The 26,783-nt window shown below is 53.5% G+C and overlaps 1 protein-coding gene across 4 annotated transcripts in view; it reads left to right on the top strand.

The window, feature by feature from the left end:
• The window catches only part of GIT2 (GIT ArfGAP 2), a 44,231-nt gene extending 18,601 nt beyond the window's left edge, over positions 1-25,630 (top strand). For 2 of the 4 annotated variants that reach the window (XM_060249578.1, XM_060249577.1), the window contains exons 10-20: positions 466-538; positions 1,814-1,911; positions 3,480-3,591; positions 4,930-5,072; positions 6,312-6,461; positions 9,255-9,506; positions 14,958-15,050; positions 16,645-16,727; positions 19,501-19,683; positions 23,882-23,945; positions 25,413-25,630. In XM_060249578.1, the coding sequence (XP_060105561.1) occupies positions 466-538; positions 1,814-1,911; positions 3,480-3,591; positions 4,930-5,072; positions 6,312-6,461; positions 9,255-9,506; positions 14,958-15,050; positions 16,645-16,727; positions 19,501-19,683; positions 23,882-23,945; positions 25,413-25,625 (1,464 nt within the window). In that variant the 3' untranslated portion in view covers positions 25,626-25,630. The remainder of the gene's footprint in view (positions 1-465; positions 539-1,813; positions 1,912-3,479; positions 3,592-4,929; positions 5,073-6,311; positions 6,462-9,254; positions 9,507-14,957; positions 15,051-16,644; positions 16,728-19,500; positions 19,684-23,881; positions 23,946-25,412) is intronic. The other 2 variants (XM_060249579.1, XM_060249581.1) reach the window with 2 other exon arrangements.
• The last annotated feature ends 1,153 nt before the right edge of the window (positions 25,631-26,783 follow it).

Below are 26,783 nucleotides of genomic sequence, written 5' to 3'. Positions count from 1 at the left end.
TGGGTCAGCCAGAGCTCTCTTATCTGGGAGAACTGGGTTTGATTCCCCACTCCTCCACTTGCAGCTGCTGGAATGGCCTTGGGTCAGCCACAGCTCTGTTATCTGGGAGAACCGGGCTTGATTCCCCACTCCTCCACTTGCAGCTGCCGGAATGGCCCTCTTGGGTCAGCCATAGCTCTCGTAGGAATTGCCCTTGAAAGGGCAGCTGCTGTGAGAGCCCTCTCAGCCCCACCCACCTCACAGGGTGTCTGTTGTGGGGGGAGAAGATAAAGGAGATTGTAAGCCGCTCTGAGTCTCTGATTCAGAGAGAAGGGCGGGGTATAAATCTGCAATTCTTCTTCTCTGCTCAGCAGTCCAGCTGACTGCCTGTTTGAGTCCCCCTGGAACATGCTTTCTGTCCCTGTCTGGGGTGTTGCTTCACTGGAGTCGGGGGTAAATGGGGAGTCTTTTCTCTTTCCACTCCAGCTGAGCAACCACTTGTTTGAGGAGCTGGCCATGGATGTCTATGACGAGGTGGACAGGCGGGAGACAGATGCAGGTAACCTTCCATTGCTAGTAGCGTTGTGGGGATATTATGAAGTCCTGGGGAGGGCTGAAGGGAGTCCGGTGTGCCAGGCCACTGAGAAACGTGGTTCCTGGTGAGGAACTAAACGGCCCAAGAGTTCCAGAGCAGAACCACACGCTGTTAAAAACACAGGAGATGTTGCTGAAAATGTCAGCTTCGTGAATGGTCTCCGCCTGTGCTGCAGCACTGAGGGGGTTAAAGCACCCTCATGTTTGTCGTGCCACAGTTTCCTCCCTGCTGCTGCATGTCATTGGCTGCTTCAAGCAGGAGGTGAGGAAATGCAGGAAGGCATGTTGAGAAGTTGGCAGGTGGCACTGCGCATTGAGGAAGAGACCACATGGGACTGGAGTATTGAGTCTTGTGTTCAGTTTTGAGCACCACATTTTAAGAAGGATATAGGCAAGCTGGAACGGGTCCAGAGGAGGGCAACGAAGATGGTGAGGGGTCTGGAGACCGAGTCCTATGAGGAAAGGTTGAAGGAGCTGGGCATGTTTAGCCTGGAGAGGAGGCGGCTGAGAGGTGATAGGATCACCATCTTCAAGTATGAGAAGGGCTGTCATCTAGAGGATGGGGTGGAATTGTTTTCTGTGGCCCTGGAAGGTAGGACCAGAACCAACGGGTTGAAATTAAATCAGAAGAGGTTTCCGGCTCAACATTAGGAAGAACTTCCTGACCGTTAGAGCAGTTCCTAAGTGGAACAGGCTTCCTCAGGAGGTGGTGGGCTCTCCTTCCTTGGAGGTTTTTAAACAGAGGCTAGGTGGCCATCTGACAGCAGTGGAGATCCTGTGATTTTAGGGGGAGGTATTTGTGAGTTTCCTGCATTGTGCAAGGGGTCCCTTCCAACTCTTATGATTCTATGACTGCTGTTTCTGGTGGGCTACTGTATGTACATTGCAACAGGTGGTCCTGCCTTTGGTTCTAATATCAAAATAAAAGAGGCGGATTTGCTTGAAAAATACATATGGTTTAGAAATGGAACAAAGGCCTAGCGTAAGCTAGGTTTCAGCCGTCAAACCTATTCCCAGTGCTAGGGCATCAGCTTCAGATGCATAAAGTAATAATAAGGAATAGATGCCTCTGAGCACGTGCAGAGTGTCTTGCTCTCTACCATGTAACCCTAGCCGCGTCCCTATTGCCTTGGGTTGGGTGTGAAGGCTGCCAGGTCAGCCAGCTTCCGCCTCAGCACCTGTTGCCTTTTGGAAGCAAAGCATTGCCAACATTGGCTGTCTGTTTTTCCCCAAAAAACAGTTTGGCTGGCTACTCAGAACCACAGCACACTGGTAACAGAGACAACGGTGGTCCCCTTTCTCCCCGTGAATCCAGAGTATTCCTCAACAAGGAACCAGGTGTGGTATGCTGTGATTCCTCACCCCCAGCTCTACTCATCAGGACTGAATGAACGTCTGTATGTGTATCTTTCCCCCCATGTCCTGGCTGCCAGCATAGCAATGTGTCTCTGACCAAACACCTGGGATGTTTCCAGCTCCTTCCTAAGATCTTGGGCTGCCACAAATGGCTTCCTCTTTCTGCGTGAACAGGTAGAGGAGGAAATGACAAACATCTCTCAGTTTTAAAACAGAATCAGCAGAAAGAGGCACAAGGACATAGAGAGCAGGTAGCTTCACTTCTGACCCATATAAATTGGTGGTTGAAAGAGTTATGAAAGACAAAGTTTCAAATACAAAGAAGAATGCAGAGCATCACTTGCCCCAGACAGAGTGTTCCCTCTGCACCTTATGGCTAACAGCCACTGATGGACCTCTGCTCCAGATGCTTATGCAGTCTTCTCTTGAATACTGTGAAGAAAGTGGACAGAGAAACTTATCTCCCTCTCCTATCATACTAGAATTCCAGGCACTCTATGACAATGATCAGCGGTAGATTCATATCTAGACAAGTAGAAAGAAGCACTGTGTCACCCATTAGGTTGCTGGCTTGTGGAACTCACAGCCACAATATATGGCTACGGCCAGTGGTCTAAACCAAGGGTGTCGAACTCATTTGTTATGACGGCTGGATCTGACGTACATGATACCTTGTCAGGCCAGGCTGCGTGTGTCATAAAATGTAATACCAGGTAGCAGAGGTAGAAACTTTATAAAGGACAGAAACACAATTTAAAAAAAAAACCCTTAAAATAAAACATGCTTAAAACATTAGCACTTGTTGATCTTAAATGTGCTTTCTTTTTATCTCTCCCGTGGGATTCAGGGAACTGGGCAAAGGAAGCTCTGGTTCTTTCCTTCCTTCCCCAGGAGGGGGAGGAGCCTCAGCCAATAGGAGGAAGAGAGGCTTGGCTCAGTAGCTCTGCTGTGCGATTGAGAGAGCCTGGCAAAGCAAGCTTTCTCTCCTCCCCAAGGGAGGAGCCTCAGCCAATGGAGAAAATAGAGGTTTTGCTCTGTAGCTCCTGTGTGATTGAGCAAGCCTTGCAAAGCAAATTGTTATGCAGAAGGAAGCAAGAGAGGGAGAAGGAAGCAGATGGCAGCCAGTTGCTTGGGGGCCATATTTGGCCCCCAGGCCGCATGTTTGACACCCCTGGTCTAGACTGATCTAAGGCGGGGTTGGACAGAGTGCAGGTCTGCCGCTGGCCGTCAGATAGCCCTGTGGGGGAAGGAGCCTCTGGGAGCAGTCAGTGGAGGAAGGGCCTCCGGATGGCCTGTGGAGAACAGGGTGCTGAACGAGATGGCCCGTCACCCTGATTTTACATTCTTAGGAAACAGCGAGTGTAGTGTTTTCCCCTCCAGTCAAAGGAGAGAAGGTTATGCGATGCGTCAGGTTGTGTAATGCAAGCGGAGGATGGAGAGGCCGTGCCCTGCTGATGCTTGCTGTGCTCTCGCTCATCTCCTGCCAACCCACCCCTCCCCCCCCCCCGGCCCAGACTCCTGCATGGTCTTGACTGGCTTCTGTCTTTCAGGGGAGGCAGAAGCTGGCCCGCTTCAACGCCCACGAGTTCGCGACCCTCGTCGTCGACATCCTGGGGGATGCCAAACGGAGGCAGCAGGGGAACCCTGTCCCGAGTTCCAAAGGCGAGTCCTGCTGGAATGACCGGCAGAGGCCTGAGCTGACTTCCTTCTTTGCCCTGGGATCCTTCCCGCTGCTGCTGCCTTGGCCAGTCTGTCTTGCTTGATCTTCTTTTCTTCATTCATTCAAGACATGTTTCATGCTGCCTTTCCAACCAGTCAGGGTCCCCAAGGCAGCAATCCTAAAAGCATTAAAACACTTTTAAGAATTGAAAAGAATACCTAAAACATTTAAAATGAGAAAATATATCGATAAAAACACACAAACAGAATAGAACCAGGGAGGAGGTCAGTAGCCGCTATCTGAGGGCCTGCCAAGCAAAACGAGACATGCTTCACCCCGTGGCAGAAGATACCAATAGAAGGAGGGCCAGACGAATCTTCCAGGGGAAGTCCCACGACCCAGAAGGCCTTTTCTCAGCTTGGCTTCAGATGGTGGGGGCAACTGAACTAGGGCTTCGAAGGTGACCCGAAGGAAGGGGAAGGTTCATGCCGGAGAAGGCTGTCCTTAAGGCGTGTTGGTCCCAGGCCATGCAGGGTTTTAAAAGCCTAAACCAGCACCTTAAATGGATTCTGGAAGCACTGTGGAAGCCAGTGTAGATGAAACAGGACTGGAGTGATCTGGTCCCTGCAACCCACTTCGGTCAATACGCTGGCCCCAGCATTCTGTACCAGCAGTTGCTTCCAGACAGCCCTCAAGGGCAGCCCCATGAAGAGTGCACAGCAGTAATCTAATCTAGTCGTTACCAGGGCATGCACCAGCTAGCCAGCCATCCTGTGCTGAATGCAGCAGTGCCTCGGTCCAGGCTTTGGAGTCCATGCTGGGCTGACCAAATAAGATGGGGGACTGGTGGAGACAAGCTGGGGAAGAGAGCAGAGCGGTGACGGAGGCAGTGGGGTGTAAAGGGAGAAGGACAGCCTCCCCTGGCAGGGTGAGCCTGGATGTAGGGGGACGCAGCATGCCCCTGAATCTCACGCTGCTTCCCCAACCAAGTGCCAGTCCTTGCTGGAGCAGAACCCTTGGCACGCAGTCCATGTGCATTCTGCCCATTGTTTCCAGCAAGGAGGAGCAGAGCATAATGTGTCTCTGCTGCCACAAGTCATGTCCTCAAGAAGATGAGATTAAAGCTGTGCAGTGAAAAGCAGATGGGAGGAGGAGCTTCAGCAAAGAGGGCAGGTGGTTCTGCTGGCAGGGGGGGCATGAGCTGATAAGCGCCAGGTCAGGCAGTTTTCTGCTTACAGCTGTATGGGGGAGGGGGCTTGAGGGCATCTGGATCCTGTTTGCTTTCTTCTGGGTTTTTTGGAGCTGCAGTTTCTTAAACATCAGCATTTTGACTTTTCCAGAAAACGTTGAACTCATCCTGAAGTCGATCAGCAGCCAGCACAGCACAGAGAGTCAGGAGAACGACCAGCCCGACTACGACAGCGTTGCCTCTGATGAGGAGGCGGATCTTGGAACGAGTGTGGCCAAGACGGTTCGCCAAAAGGTAGCCCCGCCACCACCTGGGGTGATTGCTCAGGCTGCAAGCGACAAAGTGGGCTGCAGGGGGCTTTGCTGGGGGGGCTCCTGCCTCTCCCTTGCCACCTGAGCACTGCTCTTCAGGTCGCAGAGTGGCTGGCCCAGGGCTCAGTGTCATGTGAGAAACAGCCAGCCTTCTCAGCCCAGCACCTTTGCTGCCCCTGCTGCATTCTGGGCTGGATGGTTTGACTTGGGATGAGGCCACTGCATGTTGGTGTGCAAGTCCCAGTCTTGTAAGGGTTAAAGATGAGTGCAGTGGGAGGGACCATGGCTCAGAAGGTCTCTGGCAGCATCTCCAGTTTAAAAAGGACCAGGCAGTAGGTCATGTAGAAGGCCTCCATCTACCTTGGGCTTTTCTAGTGAAAAGAATCTTGGTCAACAGCTGTCCTTAGTATAAGAGGGTGAAGTGGGGAGGGACGGTGGCTCAGTGGTACAGCATCTGCTTGGTAAGAAGAAGGTCCCAGGTTCAATCCCTGGCATCTCCAACTATAAAAAGGGTCCAGGCAAGTATGTGTGAAAAACCTCAGCTTGAGACCCTGGAGAGTCGCTGCCAGTCTGAGGAGACAAGACTGACTTTGATGGACCCAGGGGGGGTCTGATTCAGTAGAAGGCAGCTTTATACATTCATATATTTCGGGCGGGACAGTGGCTCAGTGGTAGAGCATCTGCTTGATAAGCAGAAGGTCCCAGGTTCAATCCCCGGCATCTCCAACTAAAAAGGGTCCAGGGAAATAGGCATGAAAAACCTCAGCTTGAGACCTTGGAGAGCCGCTGCCAGCCTGAGTAGACAATACTGACTTTGATGGGCCGAGGTTCTGATTCAGTACAAGGCAGCTTCATATGTTCTAAGGGGAAGGGTGGTGGCTCAGTGGTTAGAGCATCTGCTTGGTAAACAGAAGGTCCCAGGTTCAATCCCCGGCATCTCCAACTAAAAAGGGTCCAGACAAGTAGTTGTGAAAAACCTAAGCTTGAGACCCTGGAGAGCTGCTGCCAGGCCAGTCTGAGTAGACAAGACTGACTGATGGACCAAGGAGGGTCTGATTCAGTATAAGGCAGCTTCATATGTTCATATGGTCCACACGGAAAGTGCCTTGCCTGCCTGCGCAGCTTGTGTTCTGCTTGGGCTGCTGTGCCCAGACCTGCCTTCTGCTCTTGGCGCTTCCTCCAAGTGTAAAGCAGGGGTCTGGCTGTGCTCTTCATTTTCCAGAGCCTCGACTCAGACTTGTCCGATGGACCGGTGACAGCACAGGAATACTTGCAGGTTAAAAACGCCTTGGTGGCTTCGGAGGCCAAAATCCAGCAGCTGCTGAAGGTGAACGTCAACTTGAGCGATGAGCTGAGGATCATGCAGAAGAAGGTAGCACAGGAGAGGCGCGGGGAGACGGGGAACGCTTGGCTGAGTGCCTCTTGGTTCAGTCTCGTGTGGGGGAAGGGGGACTATCGAGAGCAACTCCCGCTGCTCTAGGAAGCCAGGCCTGCCCCAAGTTGTTGCCTGAAGCAGACAACCCAGATCCCACCCCCCACCCCTAAAAAAAAATTAGCCACAGGGTCTCCTCCTGCGTGAGTCCCCTTGCAAGGAGCAGAGGCTGCACAGCTGCTCCTGCTTGTTTCAGTGCGGCCTCAGCAGGAGATCGTTGCAGCGGGTGGTACCCAAAGCCCAGTCCTTGGTCTCCTGCCAGTCACCTTTTGTGACAGGCAGCTGCTTGCTCCCCCCTGGAATGTGGGAGATTTCCCTCCAGAGCCCCTCAGTGGGTCCTGCAAGGAGCAAGGAGCAGTTGGAACCACTGCTGCGCCCCCTCAGTTGTTTTCTTGTGAGGCAGCTATAAAAAGCTTTGTGAATATAGAACCCTTTGTAGAGGACAGCTTAACCAGCAGTTGTCACCGTGGCTTCATGGATGTGACTCATGAGGCTTATGACGGAACCAGCCGGATTCTGCCTTCAGACCCAGTCCCGTCAACTCCCTTTTGAGTTGCCAACTCCTGAAGGGAGCTAATCTTCTTCCCACCACTGGGGTACGCTGCCACCACCTGCTCAATTTAGGGGTTCCTGACTGAGAGGAACAGGACTCCGGTCCTCTGCCAACCCAGCACCTGGTTAACACAGAGACCACAGTCCTTCTTTGGGAGACCCCTGGAGGACTGGCACCCTTGCCAACTGCATGCCTTCCCCCTTCCCTGGACTCCCCTCTTGCAGAAGCGTGGTCTAAGGCAGTTGGGGAAACTATGCGGTACAGAGGGACTACCTTTTCAAACAGACAAAATATTTATTTAAAATTTATAACTATATATAGGCCTTTTAAAATAGTGAACAGTAGAAATAAACTAGGGGGAAATGCTCCTCCTTTCCCGATTGTACAACTTGCCCTCACTAGATGACCATACCTTCAGAACTCACCAGTCTCCAAGACTCAAATCAAACTCTCCCTTTTCCCACCCAAAATCTATAATATAAAAAGCATTCCTGCCCAGGAACTGGTTTTCCCTCCTGCGGCATTCTGGGACACCAGCCTGAAAGACTTCCTGTCTCTCTAGGAGGCCTCCTCAGAATTGCGGCTTCCAGACCGGAGGAGAGGGGGGAGGAGGAAGAGACTAGGCCGAAGCCTGACTGCAGTTTGACGGCCTCTTCCTGCCAACTCCCAGATAACCATAGACTAAAATGGCGTTTCTCCACAAGGCTTGCTAATAGATGGGGGAGGGGAGGAGAGAGGATGCCCACATAAGCTTGACTCTGACATCTTGCTCACAAGCCAATCTTAGCCCCCTTTTTCCAGTATTCTCCCCAAACTTCAAATGTGGTGCAGTCAGGACCTGTCATGGTAGATGTACAACCTTGTCCCGGCCCAGATCCTGTGAGTGAGATCCACAGAAATGCTCCACTGAAGATGGCTGTCCTCTCTCTGGGCAAGGAGCCCTCTTGTTGGACGGGAGTTCTTTTGCCAGGGAGAGAATCCCTGTGCTAGGGGAAGCTGCCGCCCTTGGTGAAACAGATCTGTGGGGCCCAGTCCCTATAGCGCAGGGGTCCCCAGCTTTTGAGTCTGTAGCCACTGTGTGAATTCTGACACAGCAGTGGGTGAAACCAACAAAATGGAACCAACCACTAGATGTCAAGCATTGAGGACACGCATAATTCTAATATTACCTCTTCAATGTACCTTTTAAAATTGAACATATTACTTAAAAATATCTTCTTGCCTACAAACAGCTTGCCCCCAGTCACAAAGAGTGGGGGGGTGGCAGCTGCTGCTGAAGCTGTTTTTTAAGAAATCTGGGCAGCCAATCGGAAGCCCTGCTGAGCGGTACCTGGCCCTGCCTGCTTTCTGAAAACCCTTGGCAGACATTCCAGGTTGTGGGCGGGGGGGGGGGGTGAGGTGTGGGACTGCAGCATTCAGAAAGGCCATAACCCAAGGACTTAGGATGTTCCTCACTTTTGGGGAAGCAGAACCTTTCGCTCTCTCCCCGCATCAAGGGGATAATGAAGCATTTATGTGTTTTGGTTGGTGGTTCTCAAATATGTCCGTTGTAACTCAGCTGCTGTCGGGGTGGGAACTGTCCTCAGCGTGTGTCTTTTGAGCTGAGCTAAGAGGAAGGTGGAAGGAGGCTGTGTGCAGGAGACTTCCCAGTCCGTTGTGCCCTTTGCTTCTTGGAGGGTGTTGCAGGAAATCTCCTTCGACTCGACTTCTTTGCGGTGCCATCTTGGCCTTCTTCTGCTCTCCTGCTTTGCAGTCGCACTGCCTCCTCTCTCTGCTGGGATGCTTCTGTTTTTACACTTTACCTCCTGTCTCTTGAGTTTGCCGTCAACGTCAGTGTGAGGAGCCACTTTCCGGGGGTGTGAACTCAATCTATCCTGGCGCTATGCAGCCCAGGCGGCTAACCTGGGACTGGATTGCTTCATTTTCTGGAAGTGGGTTTGATCTGCTTCTGGTGCTTGACAATTTAAATTGCAGCTCCAGATCTAAGAATGCAGTCTGCTTTGGGCAAAAAGAAATCCTTAAGAAATGTGGGGTTTTTTTTTAAAAAAAAAAAATCCAGCTAGCTGAAATTTTTAAAATGATAAATGCCCCACTTGTTACACCCGAGTCCTTCGTTTGCTGATGACCATTTGGCATGAGGACGATCCAGGGCCCCACTCAGAGAAAACGTTTCATTCCAGCTTCAGAGCCTGCAGAGTGAGAACTCGACCCTCCGAAGGCAGGCCACGACCAGTGCCCACCAGACTCAGTCTGCCTCTGAATACGCAGACCCCGGCAGCCACTCCTCCCTCAAGCGCCGGCCCTCTGGTCGAGGCAGCAGACCCATATCGATGTACGAGACGGGATCGGGCCAGAAGCCCTACCTGCCCCTGGCTGAGGCCTCGTACCCCGAAGAGCACATTGCATCGCGGCTGCACCCTTTCCCTCCCCATGTAAGTAAAACAGGTGCCCCTCTGTTGCCCCCCCTCCCTCTCCCCACCCTGGCATCTCCTGTCTGAATGCCCCGTGTTGAATGTGGCCTTCTGGGCCAGTCCCTGCAGCCCAGCAGGCCTCAAGCGCCCTCTCAACCCGCCTGCCGGCAGGAGCGGCCCCTTGCCTCCAAGGCTGGGGCCAGGGTGTCCCTGCAGGCTGCTTTGCAGTCTTCTTCTGTCTCGTTTCAACCTGGCAGATGCGGTTCAGTGTGGCCAAGTGCAAAGTGATGCACATGGGGGCCAAGAATCCCAGCTACAAATACAAGTTGAGGGGGTGTGAACTGGCAGAGACCGACCAAGAGAGAGATCTTGGGGTCGTGGTGGATAACTCACTGAAAATGTCAAGACAGTGTGCGATTGCAATAAAGAAGGCCAACGCCATGCTGGGAATTATTAGGAAGGGAATTGAAAACAAATCAGCCAGTATCATAATGCCCCAGTATAAATCGATGGTGCGGTCTCATTTGGAGTACTGTGTGCAGTTCTGGTCGCCGCACCTCAAAAAGGATATTATATCATTGGAAAAAGTCCAGAAAAGGGCAACTAGAATGATTAAAGGGTTGGGACACTTTCCCTATGAAGAAAGGTTAAAGGGCTTGGGGCTCTTTAGCTTGGAGAAATGTCGACTGCGGGGTGACATGATAGAGGTTTACAAGATAATGCATGGGATGGAGGAAGTGGAGAAAGAAGTACTTTTCTCCCTTTCTCACAATACAAGAACTCGTGGGCATTCGATGAAATTGTCCATCAGTGGCTATTAGCCACAGTGTGTGTGTGTGTGTGTGTGTGTGTATGATTTCTTTGGCCACTGTGTGACACAGAGTGTTGGACTGGAGGGGCCATTGGTCTGATTCAACAGGGCTTCTCTTATGTTCTTATGAACGTCTTTGATGAGAAGCGCATGTGAAATGCGGAGTGGGAGGTGGGGGGGGGGGCAGCACCCAGGGCAGGAAAAGGGGGATTGAGACTCATGCTCGTGTGTGAGATGGCAGGCAGCCCAAAAGGTGTGGCTGGCAAGGCCAGCGAGTGCCCGGCAGGCAGCAGCTGGTAGCCTTGGGAGCAGGCAGGGGAGGACTACCAGCAATGGGCGGGGGAGTTCCTGGAGATTTGGGGGTGTGGCTTGGGGAAGGGAGGGAGCTTAGCCGTAGACCCCCACCCTGCAAAGCAGGTATTTCTTCCAGGGGAACTGATCCTTGCAGTCTGACAACCACTTACAATTCTGGGAGGTCTCCAGGCGCCACCCAGAGGCCGCCTAGGCTTGGTGCAGCTTGGCAGGATCGACGAGGGGGCCCCCCTTGCCAAAATAATTTGGCTTGAGCCGGCCTAGCTGGCAGGTGGAGTTTCTCATGCCCTTGTTTTTCCTGCAAGGAATTGTGCTGCCCGCTGATTCCTTGGCTGATGCATGAGTGGCACGGACAGCAAAGTGAGCAGTTGGTTGGCCGTAGGTGAAGCACTGGGGTGCTGAGACTTGCCTTCTGCAGCCTTGATCTCACATGGTGCATAAAGCTTGTAGACAGGATCAGGCGGAGTGGCTGTGTTAGTCTTTCTGAAGCAGCAGAAAGGAGTGAGAGTCCGGGAGCACCTTAAAGACTAACAAAATTTGTGGCAGGGTGGGAGCTTTTGTAAGTCGCTGCTCATTTCATGACCCACGAAAGCTCCTCCCCTGCCAGAGATTATGTTAGTCTTTGAAGGTGCTGCTGGTCTCTTGCTCTTTCCTTGTGGATAAATTTGCTAAGATGCTGGCCCTCGCTTCTTTGTTCATGTTTTCAGCTCACAAGTCCCTGTGGGTAATGCTTTGAGACACGTGGAAGGAGGAGAGAAGCTCACAGTCTTGTGGGTTTCGCAGGCTTCCCTGCCTGGCCTGGCTCCAGTGCCTGGTGATGTGCCTGCCCTTGCCCCTGCCCCTGCCCTGGTGATTTGCCTGCCCACTGGACGTGCTCTGGTGTCAAGGATGGATTTGTTTCCAAGCCGGTCTGTGGTGGGCGAGAGCCAGTTTGGTGTAGTGGTAAAGTGTGCGGACTCTTATCTGGGAGAACCGGGTTTGATTCCCCACTCCTCCACTTGCAGCTGCTGGATTGGCCTTGGGTCAGCCAGAGCTCTCTTATCTGGGAGAACCGGGTTTCATTCCCCACTCCTCCACTTGCAGCTGCTGGAATGGCCTTGGGTCAGCCAGAGCTCTCTTATCTGGGAGAACTGGGTTTGATTCCCCCCTCCTCCACTTGCACCTGCTGGAATGGCCTTGGGTCAGCCAGAGCTCTCTTATCTGGGAGAACTGGGTTTGATTCCCCACTCCTCCACTTGCACCTGCTGGAGTGGTCTTGGGTCAGCCAGAGCTCTCTTATCTGGGAGAACCGGGTTTGATTCCCCCCTCCTCCACTTGCAGCTGCTGGAATGGCCTTGGGTCAGCCAGAGCTCTCTTATCTGGGAGAACCGGGTTTGATTCCCCACTCCTCCACTTGCAGCTGCTGGAGTGGTCTTGGGTCAGCCAGAGCTCTCTTATCTGGGAGAACCGGGTTTGATTCCCTACTCCTCCCCTTGCAGCTGCTGGAATGGCCTTGGGTCAGCCAGAGCTCTCTTATCTGGGAGAACCGGGTTTGATTCCCCTCTCCTCCACTTGCAGCTGCTGGAATGGCCTTGGGTCAGCCAGAGCTCTCTTATCTGGGAGAACCGGGTTGGATTCCCCTCTCCTCCACTTGCAGCTGCTGGAATGGCCTTGGGTCAGCCAGAGCTCTCTTATCTGGGAGAGCCGGGTTTGATTCCCTACTCCTCCCCTTGCAGCTGCTGGAATGGCCTTGGGTCAGCCAGAGCTCTCTTATCTGGGAGAACCGGGTTTAATTCCCCACTCCTCCACTTGCAGCTGCTGGGATGGCCTTGGGTCAGCCAGAGCTCTCTTATCTGGGAGAACCGGGTTGGATTCCCCTCTCCTCCACTTGCAGCTGCTGGAATGGCCTTGGGTCAGCCAGAGCTCTCTTATCTGGGAGAGCCGGGTTTGATTCCCTACTCCTCCCCTTGCAGCTGCTGGAATGGCCTTGGGTCAGCCAGAGCTCTCTTATCTGGGAGAACCGGGTTTGATTCCCCACTCCTCCACTTGCAGCTGCTGGATTGGCCTTGGGTCAGCCAGAGCTCTCTTATCTGGGAGAACCGGGTTTGATTCCCCCCTCCTCCACTTGCACCTGCTGGAATGGCCTTGGGTCAGCCAGAGTTCACTTATCTGGGAGAACTGGGTTTGATTCCCCCCTCCTCCACTTGCACCTGCTGGAATGGCCTTGGGTCAGCCAGAGCTCTCTTATCTGGGAGAACCGGGTTTGATTCCCCCCTCCTCCACTTGCAGCTGCTGGCATGGCCTTGGGTCAGCCATAGCTCTCTTATCTGGAAGAATCGGGTTGGATTCCCCACTCCTCCACTTGCAGCTGCTGGAATGGCCTTGGGTCAGCCAGAGCTCTCTTATCTGGGAGAACTGGGTTTGATTCCCCACTCCTCCACTTGCAGCTGCTGGAATGGCCTTGGGTCAGCCAGAGCTCTCTTATCTGGGAGAACCGGGTTGGATTCCCCACTCCTCCACTTGCACCTGCTGGAATGGCCTTGGGTCAGCCAGAGCTCTCTTATCTGGGAGAACTGGGTTGGATTCCCCACTCCTCCAGTTGCACCTGCTGGAATGGCCTTGGGTCAGCCAGAGCTCTCTTATCTGGGAGAACCGGGTTTGATTCCCCACTCCTCCACTTGCAGCTGCTGGAATGGCCTTGGGTCAGCCAGAGCTCTCTTATCTGGGAGAACCGGGTTTGATTCCCCACTCCTCCACTTGCAGCTGCTGGAATGGCCTTGGGTCAGCCAGAGCTCTCTTATCTGGGAGAACCGGGTTTGATTCCCCACTCCTCCACTTGCAGCTGCTGGAATGGCCTTGGGTCAGCCAGAGCTCTCTTATCTGGGTGAACTGGGTTTGATTCCCCACTCCTCCACTTGCAGCTGCTGGAATGGCCTTGGGTCAGCCAGAGCTCTCTTATCTGGGAGAACTGGGTTTGATTCCCCACTCCTCCACTTGCAGCTGCTGGAATGGCCTTGGGTCAGCCAGAGCTCTCTTATCTGGGAGAACCGGGTTTTATTCCCCACTCCTCCACTTGCAGCTGCTGGAATGGCCTTGGGGTCAGCCACGGCTTTTGCAAGCATTGCCCTTGAAAGGACAGCTGCTGGGAGAGCTCTCTCAGCCCCACCCACCTCACAGGGTGTCTGTTGTGGGAGGAGAAGATAGAGGAGATTGTAAGCTGCTCTGAGACTCTGATTCAGAAAGAAGGGCGGGGTATAAATCTGCAATTCTTCTTACTCCTCCCTTGTCATCCTAGAGATGAATTAATGAGCCCAGATTTGGCTTGGCAGCCTTAGCATCATTGCATTCCGCCCCCTCCAGGGCAGAACCACTCTGCATTGTTTATGCTTGGTCTTTCCTTGGACTGTTTTCTGTTTCTGCCATCCTTCTCCTGTTACATTGCTACCGAGCATCCTGTGCTGTCTAGTCGAATCATTTTCTGCATTCCGGAATCCGCCTTGAGCCTCAGTGCGAAATGCAGGACATAAATGAAATAATAATTTGGCTCGAGATTCGTTTGTGGAGTCAATGCGCAGAAAGCAAGCAGGGGTAGAATTGTGATGGCCGGTTCCTGAAATCTCTGTGGAGGAGGCCTGGTCTGTTGAGAGCGCCAGTCTTCAAAGCAGTCGCACCCTGGAGAGCAGCGAGGTTCCTGGGCTCTGAGCTGTCGGGCGTCAGAGCGCCTTTCGGCTTGAAAGCTCCTGCCCCAAAAACTTTGTCGCTCTCTCAACTGTTCCTCAGCCCTCCAATCCGGCCTAGAAGCAGCAGCCCAGAAAGGCGCGAACTGAGTGTAGCCAGTGGCATGGGAGAGCCCCAGCAGTAGCCACCGAAGGGGTCAGGAGTGGGGTGGGGTGGAGTGGAGGAGGCTGCCTCCGTGTAGGCTGTGCTTAAATTTCTACTTGGGGACAGGCTGGCCAGTGGCAAGGGAAGGGCCTGGATCATTCTTTGTTGCATATGGCTGTGTGTGCAAGAGACGAGGGCCAGGGCACAGCTGGCTGTGTTCAGCGGGGATTTGTGTTCCTGAAGCAGCCTGTGGGTTGGATCCCCCACCTCCATTCTGCTGCCAGTGTCTCTTTGGCCCCAGGCAAGGGCTCTTGCTCTCCTTGGGGGGAGTGCCGCTGCTAGTGGGCTGGGCCTGTGGGATCCCGCCCTCGGTCCATCCCCCACCCGAAGTCATGCCGTGATTGGCTGAGAGTGTGTGTGTCTCCCCTGTGTCCCTCTTCCTCCTGGCCCCACCCACCTTCTCCTGGGGGTTCTGCGTGGTGCATTTGGCACCCAGGGTCTTGAGAGTGTTTTTCCCCCGAGTGTCTTTCTCTCTCCCTTGTTTTTAGATTGGGAGGAGTGGGTTGGTGGCCACCACCTCTTCATCCATGCCCTCCTTCCCCTCCATGCTTTCCTGGTCAAGAGACGAAAGCACCCAAAGGGTTAAGTACTTCTTCCCCAGAGGGGCCAGCTGCCCTCTGGTGGTCTTTCTCTCCCTCCCTCCCTTCCCCCACGGACCCCTTGCATGGGGCTGCCCCCCCCCCTCTGTTCCTGCTCTCTTTCAGCACCACAAGGGCTGCTTCACTTCTCACCCCTCCCGCTGCCCCACCCCATCGCAGCCCCCTTGAGCATTCATCCACGAAGCACACGCCTTTCTCTCTCTCTCTCTGCCTCTTGCCCCGTGATCTGCAGCGCACTCTCTGGACTGACCCACGGCTGCTGGCTGGGCGGAGGGGGCCGCCTTTGGGAAGAGGCTTTGATGCTGTTGCACTTGGGAGGCTGGGAAGGGGGCCAAGCAGGAGAAAGAAATGACTTCCTGAGGCTGCGCAGAGCTAAGCTGTGGGACTTTCTGCCCCAGCAATGACCACTAGCACAGATGGCTTTAAAAGGGAGCTAGACCAGTGGATGGAGGAGAGGCCCATCAGTGACTGTCAATCATCATAGCTAAACAGAACCTCCATGTTCAGTCGTAGGGAAGCGCCCAGGCCCTCCGAGTCGACTTTCCAGGGGCATGTGCAGGAAATGGGATGCTGAACTAGAGCGGCCTTCAGTCTGCTTGTATTCCTGCGGCTGGTCCTTTGTAGTCAGCCCAGGTGTATGGCTGGGGGCTGGTGAAAAGGAGCCGGGGTGACTGGCTGATGCCTTTGGGGGTGAGCCTCCCAGGATACCGTCTGTTTGGGGGTCTTGGCTGACAGTGTAGAATAGTGCCGGAAGTAACAGGCCTGCGTGGAGAAGGCAGCGTGGCTGTTCAGGGACTGGAAGGGGGAGAGGGAGGCCTCAGGAGATGAGGGCAGGAGGCTCTTCCTGGAGTCCAGCACAGGAGGAAGGCGGGCATGGGAGAGAGAAGGGGGCAGATGCCAGATGCGCCTGGAAGACCCAGCTGATGGCCATCCCTGCTGTGACGCTGAAGCGTTCAAGCCAATGTCTGCTGCTGCCCTTGTGAAGGCAGAGCAGATCAGCCAGCGGCCTCGAGGCAGGTGCAACCCGCAAAGGAGAGAGGCTGAGCGGGAGGAGGAAGCAAAAGCAGGGAAGCCATAGTCTGGGAGCCAGTTGGGGAAGAATTGTGGGACCCTCAGAAGACAGTCTGTCTTCTCCGTGGATTTGAACCAAGGAGGCCTTTGTGTGGCAGAGGATTTTGAGGTTCCGGAAGGAAGAACAGCCCAGTAACTTCTCACCAGCAGGTTCTTGGCAGGGAGTTCAGCATCATTCACATCTCTGACTTCCCCTCTGCCCCAAATCACATGGTATTTGTCCAGTGGGGGCTCCGGACAGTGATGTCGCTGGGCTGAGACTCCCATTGCCTTAGAGGAGGGGGGCCTGTCTTTTAATGGCCCCACAGCAGGAGGGTGTGAATTCTTGTAAAGCCCTCCCATTGGTTGAGCAGAAGGTCGTCACTGATAGGCTGGGATTGCCGGGTGGAATTCCTGTCCTTCCCACAGAGAAGAGGGCAGCTTTTGAACTCTGCCTGCCTGGCTGCAGTCGGTGCTGAGGGGTCTACCACTAACTGTGCCTCCCCTTCTCGCATTTCCTTTCCAGGTCTCCAAACTGGAAAAGCAGAGCAGCGTGCCTGAGGGAGACTACGACAACACCGTCCCCGGGCTGGAGCTGGACGAGACGGGGTGCGTATCTTGCCCTTGCCTTTCGGTGCCAGCCCTTTGCACGTTGGCCCCGTCAGTTGTCTTTGTGGGTTAACAGCACTGAGTGGGAAACGGGCAGCGGCGCCAGCAAGGGTGGTGAAGGCCCACGTTAGCCTCTCGGTCTGAACAGATACCAGACGGTGCTGAAAGAAGACTGCACACCTTGGCAGGTGAATGTGTGTAGCGGCCAGGCAGTCTGCAGAATCTGCCCCCGGGTCCACATTCTGCAGTGACCAGTGACCGCCCACAGGTTCTGGAGGTTTTGCCCATTCATCTGTCCCTAATTGCTGCCTGCACAGATGAACCAGCCTGTCTGCCGCTAGTATGTGCATGAGTGAGTGCACACTTACAGCGGGAAATGACTCGCATGAGCAAAGGAGTTGGATTTTCCGTGGTAATGCTGAAAAGTCCAGACTCTTCCTCCCCAAAGTGATCTGAGGGGCACGTCTCCTGAAATGAAAACGCGGCCATCGCTCTCATCTGGAGCAGGAGCCAAAACCACAAAGTAATGCAATGTTGTGTTGATGTCCGCCACCATAATGAGGTAGCTCAGCCACCACTGGAAATAGTATAAAAGTAACAACTGTTGATACAAGTCTTGGCTTGCTACTCTATATTTTGAAACAAACCATTTATTATCAGTATTACTGACAGAAAAAAACTACACACGAGGTGCCAGATTTTAACAACATTGGCAACATTACAATAGAAGGTTGATGTTACAGCAGCAGCAGCAGCAGCAGCAGCAAATGATCGCCTAGGTAACCATCCATTTCATTTGCCTTCTTCAGGCTACAGTGCTCTAGGTAAAGCCTCGAATTCAATAATGGAATGCTCAGGATTTCCCTCAAATTTATATTCAGACCCTCTCCAGCTTTTACAGTTGTTGTGTAGACAGTTGCAGTTGGAGCCTCAGAGATCAACAGTCTTCCATTAGAGGTTACCCTTCGTCAGATTCAAAATGTCTCTGTGCTAAGCTTAGAAGGCAAATGAAAGGGATAGTTAAGTAGGCGATCCATTGCTGCTGCTGTTGTAACATCAACCTTCGATTGTAATGTTGCCAATGTTGTTAAAATCTAGCGTGTAGTGTTTTTCTATAAATAATATTGATAATTGGTTTGTGTCAAAATATAGAGTAGCAAGCCAAGACTTGTATCAACCGTTGTTCCTTCTATACAGTTTTTTCCTTTTGTTACAACCTCACTTTTCTGTACAGCCATCTCTTTCTGTACCACTGTGAATAGTGGCATCCTGTGCAGCGTGCAAATAGTGACTGTGGCTGCCGAGGAGGAGGAGGGGGCAGCAGAGGGAAGAGGAGAGAGGGAGAGAAGGAGGCAGCGGCAGGAAAGGTGGGGAGAAAAAAAAGTGACTCCGAGCCTATTCCTTCCAGCACACAGCTGATAGGGGTGTCTGGGTGAGAGGTGCTTTCTGGCCTGCAACAGTAGAGAGGTTGGCAAGAGAGGCTTGCTGCTCCCAGGGGAGGGTGACATGCAGCTGATGGGGATGGCTTGGAGGGGAATTGCCAGTTGTGCAGGTGCCGCATGAGCCTTGGGGCAGCAACATTAAGAGCTTTGGAACGGGGGGGGGGGGTGAAAGCAAGGCCAAGAGCAGGCAAGGGGGAGGAAGCAGGGCCAGGTGGTGGGGCATCCCCACTCTGTAAGTGGCTGTGGCTTCCCACCCTCCCCCATGCAGTTGTCCAACGCTGTAGCTTCTTATAATAAAATCACCCAAAGGGTGATTAACATGTGGAATTTACTGCCACAGAAAGTGGTGGCGGCTACAAGCATAGACAGCCTCAAGAGGGGTTTGGATAAAAATATGGAGCAGAAATCCATCAGTGGCTATTAGCCACAGTGTGTGTGTGTATTGGCCACTGTGTGACACAAAGTTTTGGACTGGATCGGCCATTGGCCTGATCCAACATGGCTTCTCTGGTATTCTTATGTGACACAGAGTGTTGGACTGGATGGGCCACTGGCCAGATCCAACATGGCTTCTCTTATGTGACACAGAGTGTTGGACTGGAGGGGCCATTGGCCTGATCCACCAGGGCTACTCTTATGTTCTTATGTGACACAGAGAGTTGGACTGGGTGGGCTGTTGGCCTGATCCAACAGGGCTTCTCTTATGTTCTTATGTGACATAGAGAGTTGGACTGAATGGGCCATTGGCCTAATCCAACATGGCTTCTCTTATGTTCTTATGTGACACAGAGTGTTGGATTGGAGGGCCACTGGCCTAATCCAACATGGCTTCTCTTATGGCCTTATGTGACACAGAGAGTTGGACTGGATGGGCCATTGGCCTGATCCAACATGGCTTCTCTTATGTGACACAGAGTGTTGGACTGGAGGGGCCACTGGTCTGATCCAACAGGGCTTCTCTTATGTTCTTATGTGACACAGAGTGTTGGACTGGAGGGGCCACTGGCCTGATCCAACATGGCTTCTCTTATGTTTTTATGTAAGCCTTATCATACGATACATCTGGAGTGACAAAATCCTGTCAAAATCATTTTGCTGATTTCGGCAAAAGAAAACGTCCCTGAAGTATCTTTTTCAGTGCTCCCACACATCTCCAGTTCTTCTGTTGGGGAAACTGGAGAAAGAGCAATAAACCTTCGGTCTAAAAGTAGCTTTGTTTCTGAATCTGCCCAGTCATTTTCTGGTTTTTCGTATCACTAGCAGGATCAGATCTGTAGACTTCACAAGGCTGGATTGGAATCCAGTAGCCCCAAGTTGTGTGTTTTTGGCAGTTCCTTGCGGAAGGCTCGGCAGCGCAGCGCCCTCTGGCAGGAGGAAGGGCCCGTCCCCGAGAGCAAGGACCCCGGTGGCAGCGCCAGCCTGCCGAGTACCGAGGACGTCATCCGGAAGACGGAGCAGATCACCAAGAACATCCAGGAGCTCCTCCGTGCAGCGCAGGAGAACAAGCACGACAGGTGAGGGGCAGGAAACGCCGCCCATCCAGCCTGGCCCTCTCCGGACAGGAGGCTGCCCAGCCTGCCAAAGGGGGAGGCCGCTTGCCAGCCCATCCCGGGAGTCTTGCATGCATGGGTCAGTTTTCCCTTCTGAAGAAGCGAGTCTGGGCAGCTGCTGTGATTTCCAGACAGTCGCAGCTTGTTTCCTTCCTCTGGGCTGGGTGTGATGCTCAGTGTGCTGCCCTGCCCCAAGGAAGTGCATGTCCCTCCGGCCTCCGCTGTGGTCCCGTGGAGTGTGTAGTTTCAGTCTCTTCCTGCACAGCCTCATCTTCTGCCACATGCCTCCCTGATTGGGGGAACCGGAGGGGCAGAAGCGGCTCTGGGCTTTGGAGGCAACCTTTTTAGCAGGTGGATTGTAATGGGCACAAGTGCCAGTTGCATGTCCCTTGCTCCTGTGCCCAGCGTTGCCACAGCCTTCCCTTTCCTGGCCGTGGCAGGCTGTTTTGGATGCTGAAAAACACCCTTCTCATTTTCCCTCCCTTTCTCTCTTGTTTTTCTCTTGTGGGCAACCAGGCTGTTAGGCCGCGCCAGCGCGCCCAAGCTCAGGCACAGCCTGGGCTGTTTTGGTGCCCTGGTTCCGTGGGCCGAGCGAGCTTCCCTGCAGCCTCTGACCCTCCGGCAGCCTGACCCCACTTCCTGGTACTCTGGCCTCTGTCCCTGCCTCCCAGGCACAGTGCCCTCTTTCTCTTTCTCTCTCTGGTTGTGCCACCCCCTCCCCATCCCTCTCCCACCCCCAGCACAGGGCAATTATGCAAGAAAGGACGCAGGACCTCCTGGGATAGTCTGCTCTCGTTTCTGTGGGGAGGAGGCGTGTCCCAGGGCTCCCCTCCTCCTCCTCATGATGCCTTCCTTGCCATTGCCTGATCAGTCCTGCCTCAGAAAGAGGGATACGGTCGGCTTGCCTTCTAGCCCTTTACTTTCCCCTCCCAACTCACTCATCACAAACACAAGATATTTTTTCTGGGACTGCCTGTGTGCAGTTCACCCCAAGACGCAGTTCAAATCCTGCTCAGTCGTTACGATATTGGGCCAGCCACTCTTTTTCCATCCTAACCTACCTCACAGGGTTCCTGTTGAGGGAGAAGGGCTGACATTTATACTTCTCTATGGGAGAAAAATGTAACTAACAGAGAGATGCCCCTGCATAGCAAAGCCCTGAATCCAGAGTAAGAAACTGGAGTATCTGTGAAGGCCACAGGCTTGGAGCTGAAGCACCATGAAGAAGCTGGCAGAGTTCTCAGCCCTGAGTGTTCAGAAAGGGGGAAGGGAGACGGTGTTCTCAACACAGGCCCCGCAATCCTTTTCTGGCAGAGCAACTCTCCAGAGTCCAGCAGGTTCTCCTCTCCTTCCCGCCTTTAGTTGGTGATGTTCTCCTTGCTACAGGAGCTCTGCTCGATGCAAGCCAAGCGTCTGTGCAACTTTCCTGCATAATGGCCCACCTGCTCCCCCCGCCCTCCCACCGTGTGTCTTTGTTTTCTTGTCTTGTGTTGAACATCTTGGCACCTTCTGAATAACTGACTTGCCTGTGGTTTACACTGGGGAGAGGGTGTGGTGAGGAGGGGCCCGTCTCTTGCGTGTAGACTAACTCACAGTGATTGGTGTGATGTGACCCTCGTGAGCAGCAGCAAGGCCTGATACGCAGCACTGAGCAGGAGGGGGGGACAGCCTTTGCAGAACTGTCTTCAGAGCAACAAGCACGTCCCTTTTCCTGTGCAGCTGAGAAATGCTTCTTTTTCCAGCCTTGTACTTTTTAAAATCCCCCTGTCTGGATGTTCAAGATGTCTCCCTCCTGCATCTGTCACAGCTCAGAGGCTTCACATCTGCTGTGCTTGCCGAAGGCCCCAGACTCAGGCTCCATCAGCTTCAAGACTCAGGAGAGCAGCTGTCAGTCAGAGGAAACTGCTACTAGATGGACCAGTGGTCAGGCTCAATGTGAAACCGCTTTTTAACGAGGACCATAATCTGTGTCATACATGTAACATCCTCCCAAAATTATGTGGCACGACTTGTGGTGCATCTGATTACATTTAGATGCTCAGCTTTGGGGTTCGTGTATAGTATTGCTTCAGTGTGGCTTAATAGCTCACATGCCCACAAACATGATGTCCAACTCAACAGAATAATGAGAGCCATCAGTGGTTGTATTAAACCCACTCCAAACCTATTGGCTACCGGTGTTGTGCCACAGCATATCTCCGGAGACAGGAGGCTCTTCTTTGTGAATATAGAAAGATCCCTGAAAACAGAGAGTGGCCTGTCCACAAAGACATGGCTGACGTGGGCCTTTCCAGACCCCAACACCAACATCTGCACAAATCCTGAAATCACAAAATTTCAATCTAAGCATCGCAGGGCCCGCACCTCCTCCGGGAGTTGATTCCACAGCAGTGGAGCTGCAATGGAGAAGGCCCGATCCCTGGTGGTCTTCAATCTGGCCTCCCTTGGCCCGGGGATATTCAGCTGGTTCTTCCCTGCTGACCTCAGCGCTCTCTGGGGCTCATATGGGGAGAGGTGGTCCCTCAGGTAGGCAGGTCCTCGGCCATATAGGGCTTTAAAGGTAATGACCAGCACCTTGTAATGGACTAGGTACACTACTGGCAGCCAGTGCAGTCCGCGCAGCCCCGGCTGTATGTGCTCCCATCTTGCGAGTCCCAATAACAGCCTAGCCGCCACGTTCTGCACCAGCTGCAGCCGCCGAGTTCGGCACAGGGGCAGCCCCATGTAGAGGGTGTTGCAGTAATCCAGTCTCGAGGTGACCGTAGCATGGATCACCGTTGCTAGGTCTCGATGCTCCAGGAAGGGGGCCAATTGCTTCGCCCGTCGAAGATGAAAAAATGTGGACTTGGCAGTGGCCTCTATCTGTGCCTCCATTGATAATGAAGGCTCCAGAAGAACCCCCAAGCTCTTGACCCTATGGGCCGCTTTCAGCTGCACACCGTCAAGGACCGGCAGGGGGATTAGTATATTAGTACTTGGGTGGGGGGGTTGCCCAGTTGGTCTGCATACCTGTTGTATCAACTTGGTTACATGTTTTATATTATTATATACTTCGTGTGTGTAACTCTGCCTGATGATAAGCAAACAATAATAGAGCTTTCCTCGGGGCCTTGAGAGGCTGACTCAGAAGCCATCCTCAGCACCAGCAGTTTGGCTTTTCGGTGTCTTTTGCAATCCCCCTAGTCTTGCATCAGCACCCTTGCCTCAAAGGGTGCTGCACCCTGCGTTGCCTCACACCTCTTGAAACCGCTGATCTTTTCTTTCTTCAATGAAGGGCGACGGAGGGAGAAAGACACCGCCCGCTCAGGGTGGCAGAATCTGGAAAGAAAACCCCCAGGGAGTGAACTCCTGGCATCGCCTTCTCCTCCGCTAATCCCTCACTCATCCTCTGACGCTGGCAACACAGCTGGATGTCTGATGGGTTTTCCTCAGGAAGGAGGTGGCATTGCCAGCTGGAAGGCTGCTCAGTCTGGAATGAGTGCCGCATTTCCGTCCCAGGCTCCGGGGCCAAGGCGCTCTTGTGCAGCTCCTGCCCCTTGTGCAAGACAACCTCCCTGAGTGGGAGCATCAGTGGCTTTGGTGTGGCTGCAGCAGCTCTGGAGGTGTGGCCCCTTTGCGCCCAAGCCGATGGGCACAGCAGCAGCCGCCAAAGGTTGACGCGTCTCAGCTCTCAGCTCATTGAGCAAGGAGCCAAGCTGTGCGGCCAAAAAGAAATGCCATCCGCATGAGCACCTGCCTCTTGAACCAGGCCCTCCATGAAGGAGATTGAAGGCTGAATCATGAAATCTCTTCTAAGCGTGAAGGGTTCTGTGGGACACCAAAGCTCGCATATTCCTGTGTTGCTCACAAGAAGCCTCCATTATTTATTTTTTTGCATCTTCTGAGGATACAGATCCTGAATGAGGCACGGAGGGGGCAGTTGCTTCGTAAAGGAACCTGTCCGCCTCCTCCCCAGTTACAGAAGCTGCAGCCCTCTGGAGACCCCCTCTGGCCCTGTGCCTTGCTGCTTTGCCTGCCCCTTGTGTTGCAGTGCCCCTGGGAGTGTGCCAAGGGCCTTGTTGTGTGGGCACCCTTGTTTCAGGGTGCAACTAACTTCACCTTTTGTGGCGGGGGGAGGCATGTTGCCATGGTTGAATAACCTGCTTCCTGCTTCTCCTTGCAGCTACATACCCTGCTCGGAAAGAATCCACGTGGCAGTGATGGAGATGGCCGACCTCTTTTCAAAAGTGAGTTCCCCTTGACCTCTGAAGGGTGGGGGGTTCCCTGCCTCCCATTTCTGCTGGCCTGGCTCCCTCGGAGACACCTGGGGCAGGGAAACACGGGCAAGGTGGGTGGCAAAGGGTCCCGCAGGAGCTCTGAACGTGGCGAAGGCGGCCTCTGAGCAGACTTTTCCTTTGACCCATCTGCTGTCAATATTCTGAGCCTCCTGAAGTTCGCTCAGTCCTTTTCAGGCTGGTTTTTGTCCCTTTTGGTTAAATTAACAATGTCAGATTTGTATGTGGTACTTAGAAGCCCGGTCTTTGTTGTGCCCTTTTTTTGGTCATCACAAGCCGCCCACATGGGACTGGATGTGATGCTCCCTGCGCCTGAGGCGTGCTGCACTCCTGTTGCCCTCCGGCTCCCAGCGGGAGCAGCAAGTTCCCTGTCTGGCCTCCAGCCTGAAGCAAAAGCGTCTCCTCCTCCTTGTCCCTCATGGCTGTGGGGGTGCCTGGCCCCTCCTGGACATGACAAGCCGTGAGTGGCTTGAGCAGGATCAAGGGAGAGAAGGGAGAAGCTGGTGCAGGGGAAGATTTCATTGTGAAGCCTGATGGCACAGAAAAGTGGCATAAAAAGGGTCTCAAATAGGTAAATTTCACTCAGGGATCCTTGAGTGAAATAAAAACTTCCTACTGCCTTTTCCCCTTCTCTTCCTTGCTTCTGCATTGCTGCAGTACCCTCTTTTCAGGCCCGTTTCCCCATCTCATCTCCCAAACAGACCCTGGGCGGTCTGTGTCCGTGGAGAAAAGGGAACATACTCTGACCAATTTCGCACTAGACCTTGAATCCTGGTTTAGCCCTGGCCCCACACTGACATTCTACACTAGAATCGGAGAAACCAACTCTGTGAGTTTGTGATTGTAGTGTAGAATGCCATTTTGGGGACAGGGCTAAACCAGAATTCAAGGTCTAGTGTGAAATTGGTCTGTCTTCACCAGGCCATTGGAGGAGGTGGATACTTCTTGCTAATCCTGCCTCCCTGGGAAATATGCTGTTGCTAATCCTTTCAGCCCTGCAGTTTAATCCTCATTTTAATCCTGCCTACCATTAAGTTTGCAAAAATCTCTCCTGGCTCTGTTAGTAGCTCCAGTTTGTTCCTCTCCTGGAAAGAAGACACTCAAGTCACCCAATTTCCATTTGGAAAGGAGGACAACTCTGCTGCTGCCATCTACAGCTTGGGGCTTCTTCCATGTCGGGTAGCAGCGTGTTGAAGCATGGACCTAAATGTCCTTGTCTCAAGCCGCTGAAACTGATCCGGACTTGTGGAAACTCAGGTCTGGATGATGACAGGCGTGTCTGGGTCCTGCGTTTAGAATGACGCTTAAATCCCAGATTGGCCCTCTTGAAGTGTCTCAGGTAAAGTGATGGCCTCTTGACACACACACCCCCCCCCCCGCAATCCTACCCCTCAAGCGCACCTGCCCTGTCTTCCGCAGAAACCCAAATCGGAGCGGGTGTGGCCCTCCCTTCGCCTGCTGACCGCCAGTGCCTACCGCCTGCATTCCGAGTGCAAGAAGACGCTGCCTGCCGAGTCCTGCCCGACGGCCGACATCCAGCTGGTCACCCAGCAGGTGATCCAGTGTGCCTACGACATCGCCAAGGCAGCCAAGCAGCTGGTCACCATCACCACCAAAGAGAACAACCACTGAGGAGGAGGAGGAGGCGGGATCTCTCCCAAGGGGGCTTGGAAAGAAAGCCAGGCTGCTTCCGTGGGAATACCTGAGGTGGTGCATTACCAGTTTGAAAGGAACTTCAGTATTATTTTTTGCATGTTTTCTAAACAATTCTTTCCCAGGATTCATGTAACCCACTGCCTTATTTTGTGCCTGTATTGCCAGTTTAGCAAGAGAGTGTGTGTTTTCTGAGCCCTGTCTTTGCATTGCCGGCTCCTGCGGGATTCGGCGAGGGCCCCACTTCCGAACGCAAATGCACATATCAGAGGCTGGATGCCCGGAGACTCTCACACAGCGCCTGGATACCCCTTGGTCGCTAAGTAGCTTCTCCCACTAGCCCCTGCCCATCCCTCGAGAGGTCGGTCTCCTTGGCTTCCCGAGACCTCCACCTATGCAGGAGAACCCTGACTGGTTCTTTTCAGCCATTTCTCCCATCTGCTGTGCAGCCAGTCTGGGCCAGCTGGTTCTCTCTCTTCTGGGAGGCTGAATGGATTGTAAGTGGGCTTTCAGCACTTGGACACGAGTTGTGAAATTTCTCTCCCTCTGTCCACTGCAAGAATTCACTTTTGTCCTCCCGTCCCACCGCCCCCTTCCTGCCCCCCCCCCCCCCGGAATCTTGTTCTTTGTGGAGGTGGTTTGTTGGAGAAACTGTCCAGATGTGTGGCAGCCTGAATGCCTGCAGAGGCCTTGGGTAAAAAGCTGGGCTGGCTGAGCACGTGAATCAGTCAGACCCAGAAGGACAGTGGGCCTCAGGGCTCTGATAAGTTAGCCAGGATGGTGGTGCTTCTGCGCATGAGGCACCCGAGGGAAACACAGGAGGGGCCGTGACTTGGGTGCCATCAGACATCACAAGCAGGGGGAAGATTTGCCTGCTGGCAGAAAGGGCTGCAGGAGAGGCTTGGAGAGCATCTTCAAGATCAGTGGGCTGGTGGCCTCGAGTGCGTTCAGGCGATGGGTAGAACAGTAAAGGGCTCCCTGGGATTGTAAAAGAAGCAAGTGCTGTTTCTCTGAGCCCCACTGAAATGGCTCAGGCTTGTGAGACATCTGCCTTGTTGGTGCTGCTGGTGGGCCTTAAGCCTGGCCGGGGATGAGGCGGAAGTCTTGCCATGCCTTCCCTTCCCTTCTCTGCTGTGA

The sequence above is a fragment of the Heteronotia binoei genome, chromosome 11 (assembly GCF_032191835.1).
Source record: "Heteronotia binoei isolate CCM8104 ecotype False Entrance Well chromosome 11, APGP_CSIRO_Hbin_v1, whole genome shotgun sequence".
Classification (NCBI taxonomy): domain Eukaryota; kingdom Metazoa; phylum Chordata; class Lepidosauria; order Squamata; family Gekkonidae; genus Heteronotia; species Heteronotia binoei.
Note: the sequence above shows the minus strand (reverse complement) of the source record. Positions and strands in the feature narration are given on the sequence as shown.